The following is an 18,818-nucleotide window of genomic DNA, read 5'->3' on the forward strand; positions in this document are numbered from 1 at the left end:
AATGCATTATAATTATACATAAGCAGGATTCAATGTGGCCTCTCTGTACATGATCGTAGCATCCTTTGGTAGATTTCCCTCCAGTACTAGCCCTGCCCTCTGCTCCTCCCTCCCCTTCCTCTGCTCTCCTAGGCTCCTGGAAGGTGATTTTTCATAAGCAGAAACAGATTGTTCCCTCATTCAGTTTTTCAGGAGACTTTAGAAGAAATAAGAAGTGGTGTAGGAGTCACTGGCCAAGGAAAGAATGATAATATAAACAAAAATAAGAACAACATAGATTTACACATTCATTCGTTGTAATGAAGATAAGACACACCCTCGGTTTAACTGAAGCCCCGGGTGGCTGTGGAGTATGAAAGTATTTACTTTCAAAAATAAAACACAGTAGGGTTGTGAGGATTCCCTTTGCATGGGAAGGCCAAGAGGGAAGGAGTACACTCTTTTTAAGACAATGAACTAAAACACAACAGTGTCATGCTCTACCACCAGTGACTAGAGCATCAGATTTTTTGGTCCAAACAAAAACAGAAAGATACAAATTGAACCAGATTTAAAACAAGCACAAAATTAAATTTTTCTCTTCTTTCAAATCACTATTTCCTAATATTTCCGACGGAGAACAGACATTATACAATTAAAAACAAAGGAAAACAGTCTTACCATGTTCAGCATTTCATCAAAAACTTCTTGAGAAATAAAATGATAGTCAACTCGATCCCCTTCTCCAAAGTAAGGTGGTCTTGTTGTGTGGCAGGCCCTGAAATCATAAAATAAGTAACCTAGTCTATTTCCATTAACTTTAAATTCAAAATGAATAAGATATCAGTATAAAGAATGTTTTTGAAAATGAAATTGATCCATAAATCAGAAAGCAATAGAACTGTGGAAACACCGTGGTTCTGAAGTGCTAGGCTACATTCAATCACTAGTCTTCAAGGATCACACGAATCTTGGATGATCGGGATCAACTTTTTGCGCACTGCTGTTGGTCACTTACTGGATCATCCCCTCTGAAGATGATATTTTTACTCTCCCAAGTGCTTTCCTGTTCTCTCTGCTCTAGTAGCCTGTTCTGCAGGCCCCGCTCCTGTCCCTCCACGTGCCTGGCACACTTGTTTTCAGGACTAGGTTAAGCATCACCCCCTCCCCCCCAGTGCTCTTCCCCACCTCCCAGGGCTGCATTATGCACCTCTTTATTGTCCCATAGCCTCAGCCTGTGCCAACTGCATCCCAGTACTTTGGGGGGCTCCCCCACACGGCACCCTGACTTGAAGACAGAGTCCTCTCATCCACCCTGTGCTGCACTGATTCCAGTGCTGAATGGAATCCTTAACTCAACCTTTTCTATCCCCTGCCTGAAAGGGCCCCCACCCACCACACCCCAATTATTTTCCTCTCTTCCCCAGCAGAACATATAAATCACGAGGGGCGGAATTTGTCTGGCTCAGCATATTCGCCACTGCATTCCCAAGGCCTGGCTCACAGCAGGTATGCCCTAATTGTTTGTAAAATGAATTAAAATTTGCATGTGTGAAGTACATAAGAAGAGCTCCATTGTATGGATGATTATAAAAGTGACTTGTCCTAGGTCACACTGCAGGCGGGTATCAGAACTAGACTATGATGGTCCCAATTACCCAAGACCCTAGATTACCTATCACCCCACCTTCCCAATGTTAAGCTTGGGGATGCAAATGGATTTTTGGATTAGCCTGTAATTTTAAAATACGAGATGTGAACAGCTAGACACTTGACATTGATCCCTCACAAAACCTATCAGGCAGGTATTCCTATTTTTATTTTATAGATGGTGAAACTGAGTCACAGCCACTATGAACCTTGCTAAGCAGCAATGCCAGGACACCTCCAAATCAATTCTTTGAAAAAATATATATATATAGTTGTAGTTGGTCACAGTACCTTTATTTTATTTATTTATTTATTATTATGTGGTGCTGACGATTGAAGCCAGGGCCTCTCATGTGCTGGGTAAGTGCGCTACCGCTGAGCCACATCCCCAATCCCAAATCAATTCTTTTTAAGATCACAGTAATGAAGAGGGTAAAGTCGAAACCACAAAAGTCTCTCCATTTCAAAGGCAAAGATAAATAAATCCATGCACTGCTCCTCTTCTATTTTAATGAAGAACAAACTATACCAGGAAATTTTAAGATCCTAATAATATATTCCCATTGTATACTAGGGAAAGACTGTGCATTCTTGGAGGAGACTGTCAAAACACCTTGGCGTTTGTTCTGTTGTTCGAATGCGCTGGCGTTTCTTCCCATGCTTGGCAGGGACCCAAGACCCTCCATCTACTGGTGTCCCTGACAGAGAAGATAAATCTGTGGCCCTGCGCCCTGTGCCACAAACCCTCAGCATAGTGTTCAAACACTACGCTGGATTTATATTTCCCAACAGAGAAATTGAGCTGCACAGATTTTTTTCAGAGTTTCTAAAAGGAAGACAAAACAAAGAAGCGTTTGAAGCATCAGGCAGGTAAAGAGCCGGCTGCAGTGATGTGGAGGATGCTCACCACAGGATTGTGGCGGAACTTTCTTTGGAGGAGCACTTGATGACCTGCGGTGCTTGTGTCTGTCACCCAATTTTTACACACATAAGCATTCACTGTAGAGCATGCAGCCCGAATGTGAACATCTTACAAGGAAAACACTTCACAGGGAAAGCCATGTTTCCCAAACTTACTTTGAATAAATGATGCCAGATTTTAGACAAACAAATCCGCTTGGACCATCGCTTTCAATATCCCTCCTCTCCTCCACCTAAATATGTCCATGGGTTTGTTATTTACTGATTAATTTACTGGCTAAGTCGTGGTCCGTAACAGGAACTGCACTCTTGTTAGTTCCACTTAACAGAGGAAAGGACTGAGGTGGGACTAACCCCAGACAGTGTCTCTGGTGGGAAAGCCCAAGGTTGAGCTTAGCCATTCTAAGGACAGACGTGGAGACCACAGAAAGCAGGGGACCAGGGAGGAAAAGAATCATCTGGATGGCCAGGCCAAATTAGTGGAAAAGAAAGTATCCAGGGAAATTTAACGGGGAGAACAGATGTCTGAGAAGAGCTACCAGGTGGATGAGGAAGTAGACTTCTTTTTTTTTTTTTTTTTTCAGTGTGATTCAGAAGCCTGCAGATTTAGAATCTAATTCTGGACCAGACTGCCTCAGGAAATAATGACTTCTTGCTGCTACCAGTGTTTAGGCAGAGGCTTGGCTGGGAGCACATCTGAATTCAAGCACATTAGAACACCCTGTGTAGAGCTGGTGAGTGGGCACTTCCAATGTACGCCCTCAAATGCCCAGGTGTCCAGCCAAATCCATCAGGTAGGTAAGTTACGCTGGTCCTCACATCCAATGCAAATATTCATCAATGAATATGGGACACACTCTAGGGACCAAGAGCGCAGGGATTCCAGCACACACCGTGTCTGAGGGTCAGATTCCACAAAAGCCACGACTCTGCCATGTTCCAGTAGCTGCTCACCACCTTAGAACGCCTGCCTTCGTCATTTGTCACTATATTCTAGCTGGTCTTCTTGGGTCCAGCCTTCCTTTCCTGAGCCCTGTCCCAAACTGCCCATGGGGTATGCTTTCCAAAACACAACTGGGAACTGTTTAGAAACCCTTTGTGATCAGACCTCCGTCAGTCTGTCCCGTCTTGTCTTCTGTCACTGTCCTTCACAGCTCAGGCTTAGCCATGCCACAAGCTGTACTCTCAGTTAATGCACCACGCCTGCTGTTCTCAGCGGTGCAGCTCAACGCCAGCCCAGCACCCGCTCTCTCTTCCACTTCTATTAGAGGCTCTTTACTTCCCCAGAATAGTACCCATCAAACCATCCTGTAAGAGAATTTCCCATTTAAACCAGGTACTAGACTGAACGTAAACTGCCAGGAGGACAAGACTCATGTCTGTTCATTTCAGCTTTATCACTAACACATGACACACGGATGGCGCTCAACGAATACAGAGCGAATGAATAAATGAGCCATTTTACAAGTTTGCTATATTTGTAGAAATGGACACATTAGATTAGAAACCGCATCTACGTTGCTATACCTCAGACCATCTCATGCAATGAAAGAGCTGTGGTCTTTTACTTTATTATAATGGTAAAAATAAAATAGATTTAGTAGTCAACACCATGAGAAGGTTATAATGGTTATGAAAATAGAGATTGCTATAAAATAGAGATGTAAAGGAGAATAAAGTTTTTCTTCCCAGACTATTCAGATCACTAAAGTGGTCTTAAATCTGGAAGATAAACAGGCTTGCTGGCGTTATTCTGTGGTACCCTCATTATTTGGCACTCTTCCAGGAAGTCACTGATTTGTGTGGCAATATAGAGTCAGAAATAAATAGACAGACTTTGAAGGCAACCAACGAATATCTCCAGGCCACCTATAACTAAAACAGGTAAAGAAAAGACATCCAACTTATTTCTAAAACCAAGAACAAATAGTAAAATCAAACATTAAAACCTAAGACCAGAGCAGACTCTTCATCCACACTGTTTGTTATGGGACTGAATGGTTTTTTATTTGTTTATCTGGACATGCAACTTAGCTTGTGAAAACTTTGCTGAACACCTTGATCTTGAGTGAATGTGATTTGAAAAGAAAGTAAAATATAGGAGAAAATGGAATACATAACAGGGAGAGAAACGATTCAAGCCAAATGGCAGGGAAAGTGCCTTTGCAAATGCTTTCAAGTTTCACAGCGAGACTGTATTCATGCCTGCTTTAGTTTAATTAAAAACCAATAAAACTTACGTTGGATAAAGAATAAAAGAAAAGAAAATCTAAACCAGAGAAAGGACTTGCCCCTGAAGATGTGCTTTGGTTTTACCTTCTTTTAATTAGAAAGTTGCTGTGTATAATAGTGGAGCTATCTTTCTTTCTCAATGGAGGAAATGGCTAGCCATATAATATCCTCTTTTATCCAATAACGTGGTCTTTGATCTGGGCATTGATGAAATTCTTAGGACGATTTGCCACTGAACAAGCCCTGGTCTCTGCCTCCAGGAGGATGACAATGAGCCTGGGAGGGAGGCGAGTGAGTGAGTTGGTGGGGGCAGCCAGGAGTCTCTCCACTCACCACTAATTCCATTGAGAGGAGAACAATCACAGTGGCAGCAATACAGGACATGAAATTTATCTTAGGATTTTGTTTTGCCATCTTGTGCTGCCACACAAATTTTATATCATACCAATTATCTGAGTTCCCCACCAGACTACAAATTTCCTGGAGACATGGACCTCCTCAGTCTGGTTAACACTCCATCTTCAGGGCTATCACATGGGAGAAACTCAAAAAATACCTCCTGATTGAATGAACTCATCCATTTCTCCATATCTATTAGGAAGTCATCTATGCTTTTTATCATAGTCATTTCCACTAAATCTTAGGTACATTACTATGAATCAAGCCATCCTTTCACTCACCCACTCATTTCTTTTTTCTTTTTTTTTTTTTTTGAGAGTGTGAATGCAGTCCCCCACTACCACAAATTATGCAGTAGAGGTTCCCGCCTTTGGGGAAATCACAGGGGTCAGCACATCCGGAGTGCAATGGATAAGCCTCACCCTGGGAAAACCACCTTCATGATCATGGTATCTCCCCTGCCAGATAAGTATCGCCCAGTCATTTAACACACAGTGCCAGGCCATATGCTGAGCACTGAGAACTCAGCAGTGAACAAAGCTGACATGGCCCCTACCCACATTGGGCTTGCAGACAAGCAGAGAAAACAAACATTAAATACATCAATTGAAATGTGGAGGATAAGCATTCTAACAAGGGAAATACAAGATTTGGGGAAAATGAGTAATTGGGGGTGCCAAGCCAGCTAAGAATGTGGGGGTGACAGGACCAGAGTCTTGATGGTAGTCAACAAACCCTCCAGGCACACAGGGACCCAGCATGCTTCAGCAACAGCACATCACAAATGCAAAGCTCTGGGCAACACAATTGGTATAGAGACGTGAAAGGAATCAGAGAAAGCCTGGCTCCCTAGGTCGCTTTGGTTTCCTAAAAGGTTCCAAACTTGCACATTAGCACCACAGTCCAGCATATGCCCTTTGTCCCAGTCTGACTTTGCATTCACTGTGTTCAACTTATCTTTTAGGACAGGTTCAGTACCTTCATAATGACACTTTATGCTTTTAATTCTAATATTAGCTTTTAATTTATTTTGTTACTTTAGAATATTAAAATATATTAATCAAATCATTCTGTAGTATGTATATCTTAAAGTTGTTGAGATGCAGATTGCAATTTAAAATATTTAAATAAGTTGACCTATTTAAAATAGTATTTACATTATTTGAACTTGTGTAGCTTAAGAGGAAGGAATTTTTTTGTAAGAGCCTAAGTTTGCATTTATTTTTTCTTGCTGTCCTATATATCTTTGTAGTCACATCCTCAGCTCATCAACACACACCACTAATCTAAAAGTAATTTCTTTACCATAATAAAAAATAAATAGGAAAACTGCTGAAAGACCATAGCAGCAATTCTAAATCGCATTCACAGGAACCTCTGAAACATCCGTAAACCCAGCTGGATGGTTTTCTTGGATGGTTCTAGTTTTTCGAGATATATCCTCTATTTTAACTGGGCCATTAGGGAATCAGTCACCAAATATTTGCTCCAGAAGAGAGTCTATCGAGTGCTAACCTAAAGGGAAGGGCAGGAGATGTTTTTGCTGCCTCTTTTCTGTCCTTGTTGCTGCTGAAAGGTGCCCCAGAAGAGGAAGACCAAGCTCACGTGCTGCCAGCACATGTCCCAAGCGAGCAAGCTGGGGCCGCTGAGCCCTGGAGCACAGCCCACCCAACACTGTGATTCACGGCTGCACCTTGAGGCTACGGGAGGAGCCTGCCTTCAAGCGCCATCCTGATCAGTTATAAAGAAGAGCACTCTCAAGCTCTGGAGAATGATTTGGGCTGGCATTGAATCAAGTTAAACATCTGGAGGATTAAAATTTTAAAAGTACATGTATACTACAGTACAATAAATGGCAGAGAAGCCAGTGGACCTTTTATGGAAGAGGCATCTAATGGCCTGGATGTACCACTGATTGATTGCTTCAGGGAGTGGTCCCTGCTATGTGCTTACTGTCTGTTTCACAAAAGACCAAATCTTCTTGCTACTTGTTAAGTTCCATAACTAGGAAGTATGCTTTAACAATCATCTCGACCACGTCTACTAGCATGGCATAAGAATCAAGATTCCTAGTCTTTCCAAGATCAGCTCACAACACTGATTCAATTTTTTTAAAAAAAAAATTACTTTCAAAAACTTACACTCTCAGGGTACTCTGTCCTTCCCAAGAGTTCACGTCTGTGGAACATTGAGTTTACTTACCACTTCTAGCTTTGCTGTAAATATAACATGAAAAAGTTGATTATGTACTTTTATGAAGGTGCTTAAAATTAATAGACAAAATCAGCCATATCTGAGATCTGAGTAGAAAGGAACGACTGATACTTGCATCAACTTGGAAGAATTTCCAAGTCTTATAAGCCAATAAACACACTTACCCGTATCTGAAGTAAGTACTAAACTGTCTGCAGAGGCGGTGAGCAAGTTCTCGTTTCCCGCAAGCTTGAGGACCAGCAAGTATCAACATGGGATAAGGTGCGTCCAGACTGGGAAGAGTGCTGCGACACAGGACCAGAGCGAATTACTGTCCTACTCCTAACAGAGTTGCAGCATATTAACTACTTCCATTAGGAAAAGCCCCCATGTCACCATTACAAGCATGAGCACTTATATACATAGACACTATAAACATAAACAGAAGGATGGGCCTGAAACAAGTTGATTATGTCAAAAATAATATCCAAAGCATACATTATTAACTAGGTAAAATACAAATTTATGTAAATTTACTGAGCTTTTTTAAAGGAAAAATATGGTAAGATACAGTAGTTATTAATTGCTCAGATATTCCCTCCAGAACTTGTCAATGAAAGAAATGACTGCCCTCGGAGACTGAGTCATAACACAGGTAGGCAAAGCAGACTTTATAGAAATGACAGAAATTTACCTGAGCAATGTCTCTGTGCTGGGCACTATTCTAGGAGTTTCTAGGAGGTGATTCTAGCATAGCACCTCATTCGATCATCACAAGAAGCTAAGGAAGATGTTACTGTCATCATTCCCCTCTAACACACGAAGAAACTGAAGTGCAGAAAGGTTAATAAACTCGCTCAAAGGAAAGAAGAGTTGATAAATGACTCTAGGTTTGGCTTCTGGACATGAAGACTGGACTAAAGGCCGAATTTATCGATGAAATCTCCTGCGACATGCACAGCAGTTTGGACTCATGAAACAAATCGTAGAAGTACAGAACAAAATAAAATGTTTGAAATACACAACTGAAGTATGGGTTCAACGAAAATTCTGTGAAGACGATGGTGAAGCAGCATCCTGTTCTAATCTCTTTGAATGGCCACATACAGACAAGTGTAAGAGCAAAGGCTCACGGAAAACCCGTGTAACAAAACAAACACACACCCACAAAAGCTGCAGTGTGCTGGAGTCTGTGCAGGAGGGAGGAGGAAGTAATGGGCACAGCTGGGCAGATCTGAGGACAGGGAACCCCACAGCCACCAGGCTGCAGCTGTCACACACGTGCAAAAGGCTGATCATTATGTACACAGCGACTTTATTAGTAGTGGCCAGAAGCCGGAATTAGTCCACATTTCCTCCAACAGGTAAACTGTGTGATACATCTGTACTGTGGAACACTACTCAGCACTAAAAAAGAGGAATTATTGATACATACAACAACTTGGATGAATTTCTAAGGCACTGTACTGGGGGGGGGGATCCCTGAAAGTTATGCTGTATGACTGCACTGGCATAACATTCTTGAAGTGACATTACAGAGATGGGGAAAGATTAGTGATTGCTAGGAGAGAGCGAGGGAGGTACTGTGGCTGTGGAAGTCCTTGTGATGAAACTGCTCTGTAGTTGCTGCAGTGGTGCTCAGATGAATCTACAGGTGATAAAATTGCATCAAACTAAATAGTTAAGACACACAGGAGGACAGGCCCAGCTGCTGAAATCCAATTTCCGGGCCAATTTCCTGGGTTTGATGCCCTACCAAAGCTATGTGAGACATCACAATTGGGGGAAATTGGGGGAAATGTATACAGAATTTCTTGCTATTGTTTCTTATAATTGCATGTGAATATATAATGACCTCAAAATACATTTCTTTTAGAAAAGTGTCTAAAGAGAAAAAATGTATTTGAGAGGGATTGACAAATGCTGAAAATAGACAAAGAAGATCTCCTGAAGAACCAACGAAAACAAAGGAATAGGAAACATAGTAAAGACTTTGAATTCAAGAAAATTTTCCTGACATTACAAAACAAAACAGATAACTACACACTTTATACCTATAGATAGCCAGAATGACCAGTACCGAGATACAATAGAGTAAAATTACTGGGCTTTAAAGAAAAAGGGAAAACATGGTTAAACTAGAAAAAGAGAGCACATGACTTATAAAGGAAAACAGTAGATTTGGACAGCAATGTTTTATGCCAAAACGAAGTGGAGTAACATCTTCCATGTATTCAAGGGAAAAACTGTGAGTAACCAATTTTATATTTAGCAGAAATGACCTTCAAGTGTGAAGGGCACAACTGTTACCAACATGCCAGAACTCAAAGGACAATGATCCCACAGTCCTTCCTAAGGAATCTACTAGAAAACAAGCCTCATACAACCCAAATGACTCAAGAGACACCAGTAAAAGGACTGGTAGTGAGCAATAAATATGTAGTTGCTCAAGACTCATGAGAACTAAGACTAAAAGCGAATAAATGAGAACAAAGAAGGAGAAAGTACTGTATGTGGCAACTGTATGTTCTAAACAGAAATATGCAGTATGCTACTTTAAAAATGGGGTTGTTGATACTTCTAGGAAATATATGGAGTAGGCAAGTTCATGGAGACAGAAAGAAGGTAAGCGATTTCTAGGGACTGGAGAAGGGGAGAATGGGGAGTTACTGCTCAGTGGGTATAGAGTTTCTGTTTGGGGTGATGAAAATATTTTGAGAATAGATGGGAGTGAAGGTTGCACAACATGGTGAGTATTTAGGTCCCTGAACTGTCTGCTTAAAAATGGTTCAAGTAGCTGGGAATATATCTCAGTTGGGAGAGTGCTTGCCTTGCATGCACAAGGCCCTGGGTTTAATCCTCAGCACCAACCACACACACATACACACACACACACACACACACACACACACACACGCAAAAATGGTTAAAGTAGATATTTTATCACAAGAAAAAATGGGGCAAAGTTAAATGGGTGCAGCATAGGCAAAAAAATGCTTTCAATGTCTTTCAGGACTCATTGGCCATAGCATTTTAAAATTTTAAAAATGAGTAATTACGAGATTTTGTCATTCTGTGCTCCTCTCTGTCCTTGAGAATCAGGATTATGGGTGGGGGAGAAAAGTAAATGCAGATGTAATGGAAAGGAGAAGAAATGAAAGCTTAACTGTAGTCTTGAAATTTAATTTTAAGTATCGCTCTGAATTGACAAGTTACTTAACCCATGGACCTAGAGGTACATACAGATACAGCCATCTATAGAGAGACCCAGTTGGATTGAATGGATGTAGATGGACACGTGCAGATAAAGATGGATGGATGAATGGAAAAAAAGGCTGTTACCAGTTCTTTCCACTAAAAAGCCTAGAAACAATGACCAACCCAGAAGCTATGAGTATCTTTAGCACCATTTTAGGACAGAGAAGTACCATTTCTCACCAACACTGACGCTTCATAGAAAAATGACTAATTCCATATTTGGGACAAGACATGCACAAGACTGGGGAAGTTTGTCATTTCAAATAAGAAAGCTACCAATGACTACCAGGCCAGAGTCAAGGTTTGGCCATGTCATTTGAATACGGTATCTTCTCCCTGGTCATGCCAGGAGAGGGGGACAAGGATTCTCAGATAATGCAACATTCATTTCCCAGGGCCAAGAGTCAGGGCTCCCCTCCTAGGCCTGACTTCTGGTGCTGGCGCCCAGTGGAAAGGGCAAAGGCGGGCCAGTACACCAGCTGCTAAGCTAGCACCGGGAACACTGCTCCATCCTGGACATCCGACCTGCTGGGCCTTGGCTCTTATTTTCCTGACAGTCAGAAATGATCAAGAAATACATGTTTATCAAACATGCTGCAAATTTTTGATACATGTTTTTATATAAATGTCCCCTAAAGCATGAAATAAGTAGTAATATTATAAACTGGAAAAAAAATACAATGAGGACATAAATGCCCACCTTTTAAATCAAATGTGCTTTTCCAGATGTGTACAAATAACGATAGATCATTTCAGCTAGAGGGCTCCCATACACTGTCAATGTCCACATTATTAAATTCCACGTAAAAATCATGTCCTGGGTTGCAAAATAAAACATTTTGCTCTCTGTGGGAAACCAGCCATGTGAAATACAGAAACAAATATCACAAGAAAGGCCATTTATACCCAAGAGTTTTACAAGTATTTTTAAAATGCCTTTGGGTATTGATAGAATTTCTGCATTATACTTACAGCATAAATGGCCATCTGCTCCAACAGATTGTTTAAAAAGAAATGGAGAAACCATGGTAAATCTGTCTTGGAATTTAGAGGTGAGAGACTCTATTCATGCGCCCAACCAAGCTGGGCGACTCCTCCCTGCTGGGTAGATTGCAACTCAGGAAAGATATTTCAGGTCTCCCTTAGGCTAGCTGTGCTTCCTTCTAGGGACTCCCTAATAATCTGAATTCACAGAAGGCTCTGTGGCAGGAGTATTTAGTATTAATTCACAGCCAAGGAAAGATTTACAATGGATATAAATGATCACAATTTTCCGTTAATGAGACTGGGGACTGGGTTCTGATCCTAAGGCAGAAGAATTGACAACCCTTTTTTATTTTTTTATTTCGGTGTCATATGGCTCAGGCTAGCCGACATACAGGGGGTCTGATGAAAGAGTAAAGATGAACCAGTGGGTCCCCCTGCTTGAGAGCAGCAGGCTGAAGTATGATAGGCCATAACTGAGACAGTACGGTCTATCAAAAAACACTTGCCCCTTCCCTCAGAGAAAGTCACATGTCTAGGAAATGAACGGGTCGCAAAATAGAGGGCTGGGGAAAAGGATGAGCTTGTCGTCTGCTTGCCCATCCTGAGTTCTACCCTGGAGAGCCCACATAAATACCTGTCAAAGATCCTCTGTGGCTGCAGGACGCTGTTGACAATGTGAGTCAGGTGATCTTGGGCTGCGACCACTTCAGGGGGAGGGTCATATTTATTCACTGCTGAAACCTTTTCCAGAATTAGAGAAGTAAAAGGGAAAATGTTTGGTTTCTAAAATGAAGACAGGGCTTGGAGTTTCTTTAATGAATTATTCTAGACATGCAACCAGGTATGCAAACTAATCTAACCCATGCCCGTGATTAGTTTTCATGTCAACTCTTGCGTTCCTAAAATCTAAATAATGATAATTATTTTTAAATGTTGAATAGAATCCTTTGATCTCGTACCCTGGGTTTGGGAGGGGCAGAAGGAAAAAAAAAATTAAAAACAAGACTTCTGAAGTCTATGCTTGCTTTTACCATGGCAAAGATTGCAATTTTTAGTACAAGAAGAATAATAAATTTGTAGTTCTAGATTACAGCAGTAGATGCTGGGGAATTTTTTTCTAATGCCATCTCACCCAGAATTATTCCACACTCTCACGTTCTACCCAAACTTCCTCCTTTATTAGAGCTTTCTCCATTGGAAAATATGGTCTTTTCTTCCTAATGAGCTGCTCCCTATCTCATCTTTACCATCTTCCAAACAGTCTCGTCTGCCATACTTTTATTTAATCATGATTTTAAATTTTATTCCTTTTGCAAAATATTAAAGGAAAAGAGAAATCTACTAAGTGCCTTTCAGCATGAGAATAATAATAGGGACCATCTATAACTATTTTTAGACAAGATTACAGAAAGGCACATCTGAGATGGAATACGTGCCTCTCCACCCATTGACACCTGTCTTCAGTCCTGTCTCAAATTCACATCCAATGTGGGAAAGGCCTCACTAGTAGAGATCTCTACTCTGGTGATGGTAGGGAGGGAGGCAGGTGTTAGCATTCAAGACTGGCTGCTCTGGAATTGTATGACCAGATAAATCATTCTTTTAAAGAGCAGAATTAAAGGATTAAAAATATCAGAGAAGCTATTTATTTGAATACCTTTTGATTATATAGTAGGATGACATTATAGTCCATTTTGTTATTAAATTAATATTTAAAGTAACCCAGATAGGATGGTATCCTCTCCGAACAGGATAGTTTTCAAACTGCTAATCTGCCACAATGTGGCCTAGATAAGAAGAGTGTCTTTTCTGCCTCTCATAGCTAAGCTTTCCACTGGACCAAGGGAAGCCTGCATTTGATGATGCCAAGCTCTACAGAGGGTTTGACTGACAGATCCTGGGACAGGCAAACAGTCCCTAAGTAAAGAATTAATTTACATATTAGTCTGCATCTCAAAGATTGATCATACTGGTCCTACAGCAGACAGTGAAAGCTTTTTAACACATTAACCCATAAACACATGAAATGATAATGATTTACATACCTTTTCTTCTACTTTAATCTTCTTCTGATCTAATTCTGTGAGTCGCAGTAGCATAAATATTACAAATAACCAGTAATCGGGGTTTTCCTATGTAAAATATCAAGAGGACCATTCAATTGCTTTCCTTTCCCCAAGTCGGCAAGCACCGCAGTCTTCTCATGAGCTCAGGCCTTTGGCCTGCCACCCCTGCCCATCCCCAGACCCCCTCCTAAGACTCCCCAGGCCCCATGTATTAACAATCAGATGCAGGCTGCGCCTTGTCATTTTTAAAGCTCTTCAAATGTGCAGATTTTATTAATCTCCATGTGAGATAAGCAGGGTAGGCAGGATTATCCTCATTTCTAAAGAAAAAAACAACTAAGCCTCAGAGAGGGAAAACATCTCATCTAAGATTCCAAGGCCAGTAGCTCAAACCTTGTTTTCCAATGCCAATGAGTTTCATTACTGCAAAGAATTAAATTTTGCGATTTATTATTATTTTATTGTCTATTTGCATTTTTGTATTGATTTGTATCATTTGTTATTAATTTCTAGTAACAATAATAATTTAATATTCACTTATAAAACAAATTCTTTATTACCCCCTACCATCTGTTCTATTAGGATTACCTGCTTTTTAAAATGTCATTTTGTCTTTTGTATAAAGAAGCTACATCGCCTTGAAAGGCAAGATAATAGTGGATGGTACCTTTTATAGAAGAGAATTCACATGACTAAATATACAAAGGTATCTTTTACTGAGCTTCCCAACACAAAGGAATGAGGAGATGAAAATGCTAATTACCCTGATTTAATCATTACGCATTGTATACATGTACTGAATATCACACCATATCCCATAAATAAGTACATACGTCAATTAGAAATGTTAAGCTTTCTTTGATGTATACCACATATGAACGTTGCGGAGAGGGTGTGCACCCAGCATTCTCACTAGGGCATGTGGTGTTTCTTTATGGACATGTGTAAATGCAATTTAAGGATCTGCAACTGGGACATGCCAGCCACTTGAAGTCCCACTCCTCACTTTCCCAGAGACGCTTTCAAACTCTCTCTCACTAGTCCCTCAACAAGGGCTGCTTTTACTTTTAAATCTTCCTTATTTATTTTTCTATTTTGCAGTTCACTTGCCTAGGCATATTCATCTACTACATACAAGAAGAAAGGCACCTGGGGATGCACACAGGCAAGAGTCTGTGGAAGCTAACGTGAAGGATGAGGTATAAAACTGGATGAAGGACAGATGGACAGGAGGGAAGGAGGGAGGCCAGGAGAATGGATCTATCAATGGAGAAAAAAAAGAAACCCAAAGACCTGAGCTTTGCATCTCAGAGGTTAAGAAACCCTAGGAGATAACTCCATACATATATACATATAGTTTTATAATAATTTTTATAACCACACCAATTTCATGGCTATATCCAAGCAAATCACTTCAGGTATTTAATCTTACAGTTTCTCCAACTCTTTTACAAAATAGGAACCATGTTCTGTCTATACTTCCGGGGTCTTGTGTTCTCTGATGTGAAAGAACACTGCTCTCCAGTGTCACTTGTTCTCCTACAATCCTAGTGCCACCCTAGGGCCACAAATGACCCTGCAAGGCAAGTGAATGACATTCAGTTCTGGACTTGATTTTTTCTGATAGTGTTGCTGTGCAGACAGCTTTTAGTCACAAAAATCTAATTTCTAGAAAAGCAGGTCATTTTAGGTGCCACGTTACTTATCCCGACTAATTTTTTTCTAAAAGACAGAGAAGAAAGATAAAGTGTATTCACATTCCCGATGTTCTTTATCAGAAGTACTTCCTGAAGAGGAAAAATTTTAAGGTTCTCCTCCACCTCCTCCCCTCATATAAATGAGCTCTCACCTGAATTGGATTTCTTAGAAGATTGAGAATTCGGAGAATAGGAAGATTTTCAATGTATTCTATTTCATTCAGCTCAGCAATCTGTTTAATCAAAGAAAAAATATTAATAGACAATGCACAAAGGCAATAGAAAAAAACAATATAATGGAGTCCAGTTTGGATTCTTAAATTTATTTTTTAATATTGCCCTGTTTGAATATCCAGCTTTTTAACAAGAATTCCACAAAACTACATAGACATGGGAATTACCTCTTCAATAAATGTGAACACACAACCACCTTTTCTTCTTTTTCTCAAGTTGGAGAACAGTTGGCTTCCTTCTCTCATCCATGTTTATTTTAAGTGGAAATAAAAGAGTACAAAAGTAACAGTACAAAAACTGCACACAAGGCCTCATACCTAGTGCATACCTCATGGTGATAAGTTTGGCTCCATGTATGTGCCTCCCACATTCGAGGTGAATGCTCTATCACTGAGCTACAACCCCAGCCCCTTCATAAATTATTTTAATATGTATATCAAAAGCACCTTAAGCACAATGAAAAGCAAAATAAAAACTGTCGTAAAATAATTAGTAATTAAGGGAATGAAAAGATAATTTCTAAAACAGAAATCAAAAGGTTAACAAACACAAAAATATTTAACCTCAAAGATATTCCTAACAAACAGAATACAAAACACCATTTTCCTCTACCAGACTGACATAATTTTAAAATGACATTTGTTGATAAAAGTGTAGTAATATACTACAGCAGAGGTCTTTTTTTTGTCACTATAATTTGGTAACTTATAATTATTTATTTTTTTTAATTATCAGAAATTTATTAGTTGCTCAAAACATTACATTGATCTTGATTTTTTTTGGTCACTATAATTTGGTAACTTTATTTATTTATTTATTTTAAACATCAGAAATTTATTAGTTGCTCAAACAGCAGAGGGTCTTAATTAGTATGAACCTTCAGAAAATATATCAATCGTATTTTATTTATTTAGTTAGTTGTTGATGGACACAATACCTTTATTTATTTATTTGTTTGTTTGTATGTTTGTTTGTTTTTATGTGGTGCTGAGGATTGAACTCAGAGCCTCATACATGCCAGAAAAATGCGGTACTACAAGCCACAACCCCAGCCCATCAATAGTATTTTAAATGCCCATACCCAGAAATTCCAAGAATCTATCCTCATAATAAAATATGCACATAAGGAATACACACTACAACATTATGTTTAATAGCAAATTACAGACATAACAAATTTCAGTGAGTGAATGACTTGGTAAATCCTGATATATCATATCCATTCGGTAAAATATCTTTACTATTAAATCAGATTTTTGAAATGCCTCTTTCTTTTTTTTATCCACAATCACTCTAGAATCTCATCATATGTACCTTAAACACCAACCAAGCACTTGCGAGGCGAGAGGCAAATCTGAGCGCTCTTGAGGGCTCCTGAGAGCCCTGCATTCAGTCAACAAATACTCTTCAGTGCCAACTACGAACCAGACAGTGCACAAAGTGAACAAGATAAAATCCCTGAGCTCATGAAGCTAACAGTATAGTGGGAAAGACAAAAACTCTTCAAGATGAAACAACAGAATACATGATACACTATATCTCAGACAGAAATAAGTGCTAGTGAGAAATAAAGCCGGGTAGAGACACAGAGAAAATAGGGCCAGGGAGCTGGAGAGGCCTGAGGTGGTCAGAGAATGCTTCTGAGGGCTTGACAGAAGCCAACATTCAACAAACATGTAGACGGTTTTGAAATTTGGGGGAAAACTCCTAGTGGAGATGCCAGATAGGCAAAGCCCCTGAGGTGGAAGTGAGCTTGGTTTGTATGAAGATCGGAAGGAAACGCCAGCAACTTGGAATTCTCACCCTCTTCTGCAAGAGCGTCTCACTCCACACACTGCCCCTAGGATGCTCTCTCCACGCCCAGTGATGCGCAAAGGCCACAACAGGCCTCAGTCCTGAACTGCTGGCTACAGCAAGCTGACTCCAACTCCATGGAGCCAAACTCAGCACCATGAGGTACGCACTAGGTATGGGGCCATGGGCAGAGAGGGAAGGGGTTGGCCTTGATCTGAAAGCTCAAAAAAGTGTTTGCCAAAGTGATGAAGCACATCAGGATTGGAATCCAAGTGGTACCTCTCAGGGCTTTATGCCACAGCTACCAGGAGAGACACCCGGACAGTTTCTATTGTCTTGGAAGTATATGGAAGCTCAGTTACCTAGTCTTGGCCAACCCTCCTGAATATAAAGAGGCCAAAGGCCTCCGAAGCAGGCCTCCTTCCTGTTTGCATCCCGTGGCAGGAGTACCTTGGCCAGGTGGAATGGGAACTGAATTTAGCAGCAGATCTGATCATGCCTGCATCTCCTATACCCAGCTCAGGTGACTGCAGCAATGTTGTCAGTCCCTGAAGGCCTCAAGGACCCCAAGAAGTCCAACCCCTCTCTTCTCAGGTCTAACAAATGTAAATCACAGGAGAGACCAAGTTGACTTAGGAGCCAGACTGTCTTCAGTCCCCCAAACTCCTTTTGTCCACAGACATAAACAGAAACATGAGCCAGGAACCAATGAAGATTTGAGCATTGCTTGCCTGAGACAAATGGTATGCATTTCTGAACAACAAGAAGCAAGAAATCTTCCCTGAAGAACTTCTAATCTGTTTGAGGTGTCACAAAAATAAAAGGTAAAAATGTGGTCTTCAGCTGTCTCCCTGAGCACTCTGGGAGAAAGGCCAGGACACTCAAACAACAAAGACTAAGAGCATGGGGGAGTACCACTGTCACTCAGGATCGCAGTTCTTTCCTTGCTTGTATTGCTCTATGAAAATTATCTTGTTAATCCTTACAAAGACTAAGAAGAAAAAATATTTGGGATAAACCATGTGAAATGGCCACACTAAGACTCAGGGAAGTACCCCAGCATTCTCTAAGTCACTCCAGAGAAACATCCCACTGCTGGAAGAAAGGTCAGGGGCTACCTAATAGAGTGAACAGATTTGACCAGGTTTTAAATGCTAGACATGGTTTAAAAATCTAACAAGGTCTGCAGCATGGATGGTGACAGAGGTCCCCATGTCACCAGCGGACAGTAAACATGTGTCAAGGACAGTAATTCAAATGAAGCTGGGTAGGAGCTACCACGTTTCAACGGCCAAACAAGGAAACAATCTTGATGCAAGTCCTTCTCAACAAAACTGTGCTCCTAACCCCAAATTCATCAGATGAGAAGCAGAAACTCTGCTGTGTTTCTTTTACAGGATAAATTTTC

At 40.5% G+C, this 18,818-nt stretch overlaps 1 protein-coding gene and 1 non-coding gene across 2 annotated transcripts in view; both read right to left on the minus strand.

Moving 5' to 3' along the window:
- Nucleotides 1–18,818, minus strand: part of Lrguk (leucine rich repeats and guanylate kinase domain containing) — a 67,021-nt gene that overhangs the window by 15,765 nt on the left and 32,438 nt on the right. Inside the window, exons 8-12 of the mRNA XM_077796416.1 lie at nucleotides 15,535–15,615; nucleotides 13,665–13,751; nucleotides 12,254–12,360; nucleotides 7,560–7,679; nucleotides 661–757 (exon numbers count right to left, since the gene is read on the minus strand). Coding sequence (XP_077652542.1) covers nucleotides 661–757; nucleotides 7,560–7,679; nucleotides 12,254–12,360; nucleotides 13,665–13,751; nucleotides 15,535–15,615 — 492 coding nt within the window. The remainder of the gene's footprint in view (nucleotides 1–660; nucleotides 758–7,559; nucleotides 7,680–12,253; nucleotides 12,361–13,664; nucleotides 13,752–15,534; nucleotides 15,616–18,818) is intronic.
- Nucleotides 5,493–5,654, minus strand: LOC113185615 (U1 spliceosomal RNA). Its single transcript, XR_003301147.2, has one exon. It is a non-coding gene; the product is annotated as a U1 spliceosomal RNA (small nuclear RNA).

Source organism: Urocitellus parryii, chromosome 3, assembly GCF_045843805.1.
Source record: "Urocitellus parryii isolate mUroPar1 chromosome 3, mUroPar1.hap1, whole genome shotgun sequence".
Classification (NCBI taxonomy): Eukaryota; Metazoa; Chordata; class Mammalia; order Rodentia; family Sciuridae; genus Urocitellus; species Urocitellus parryii.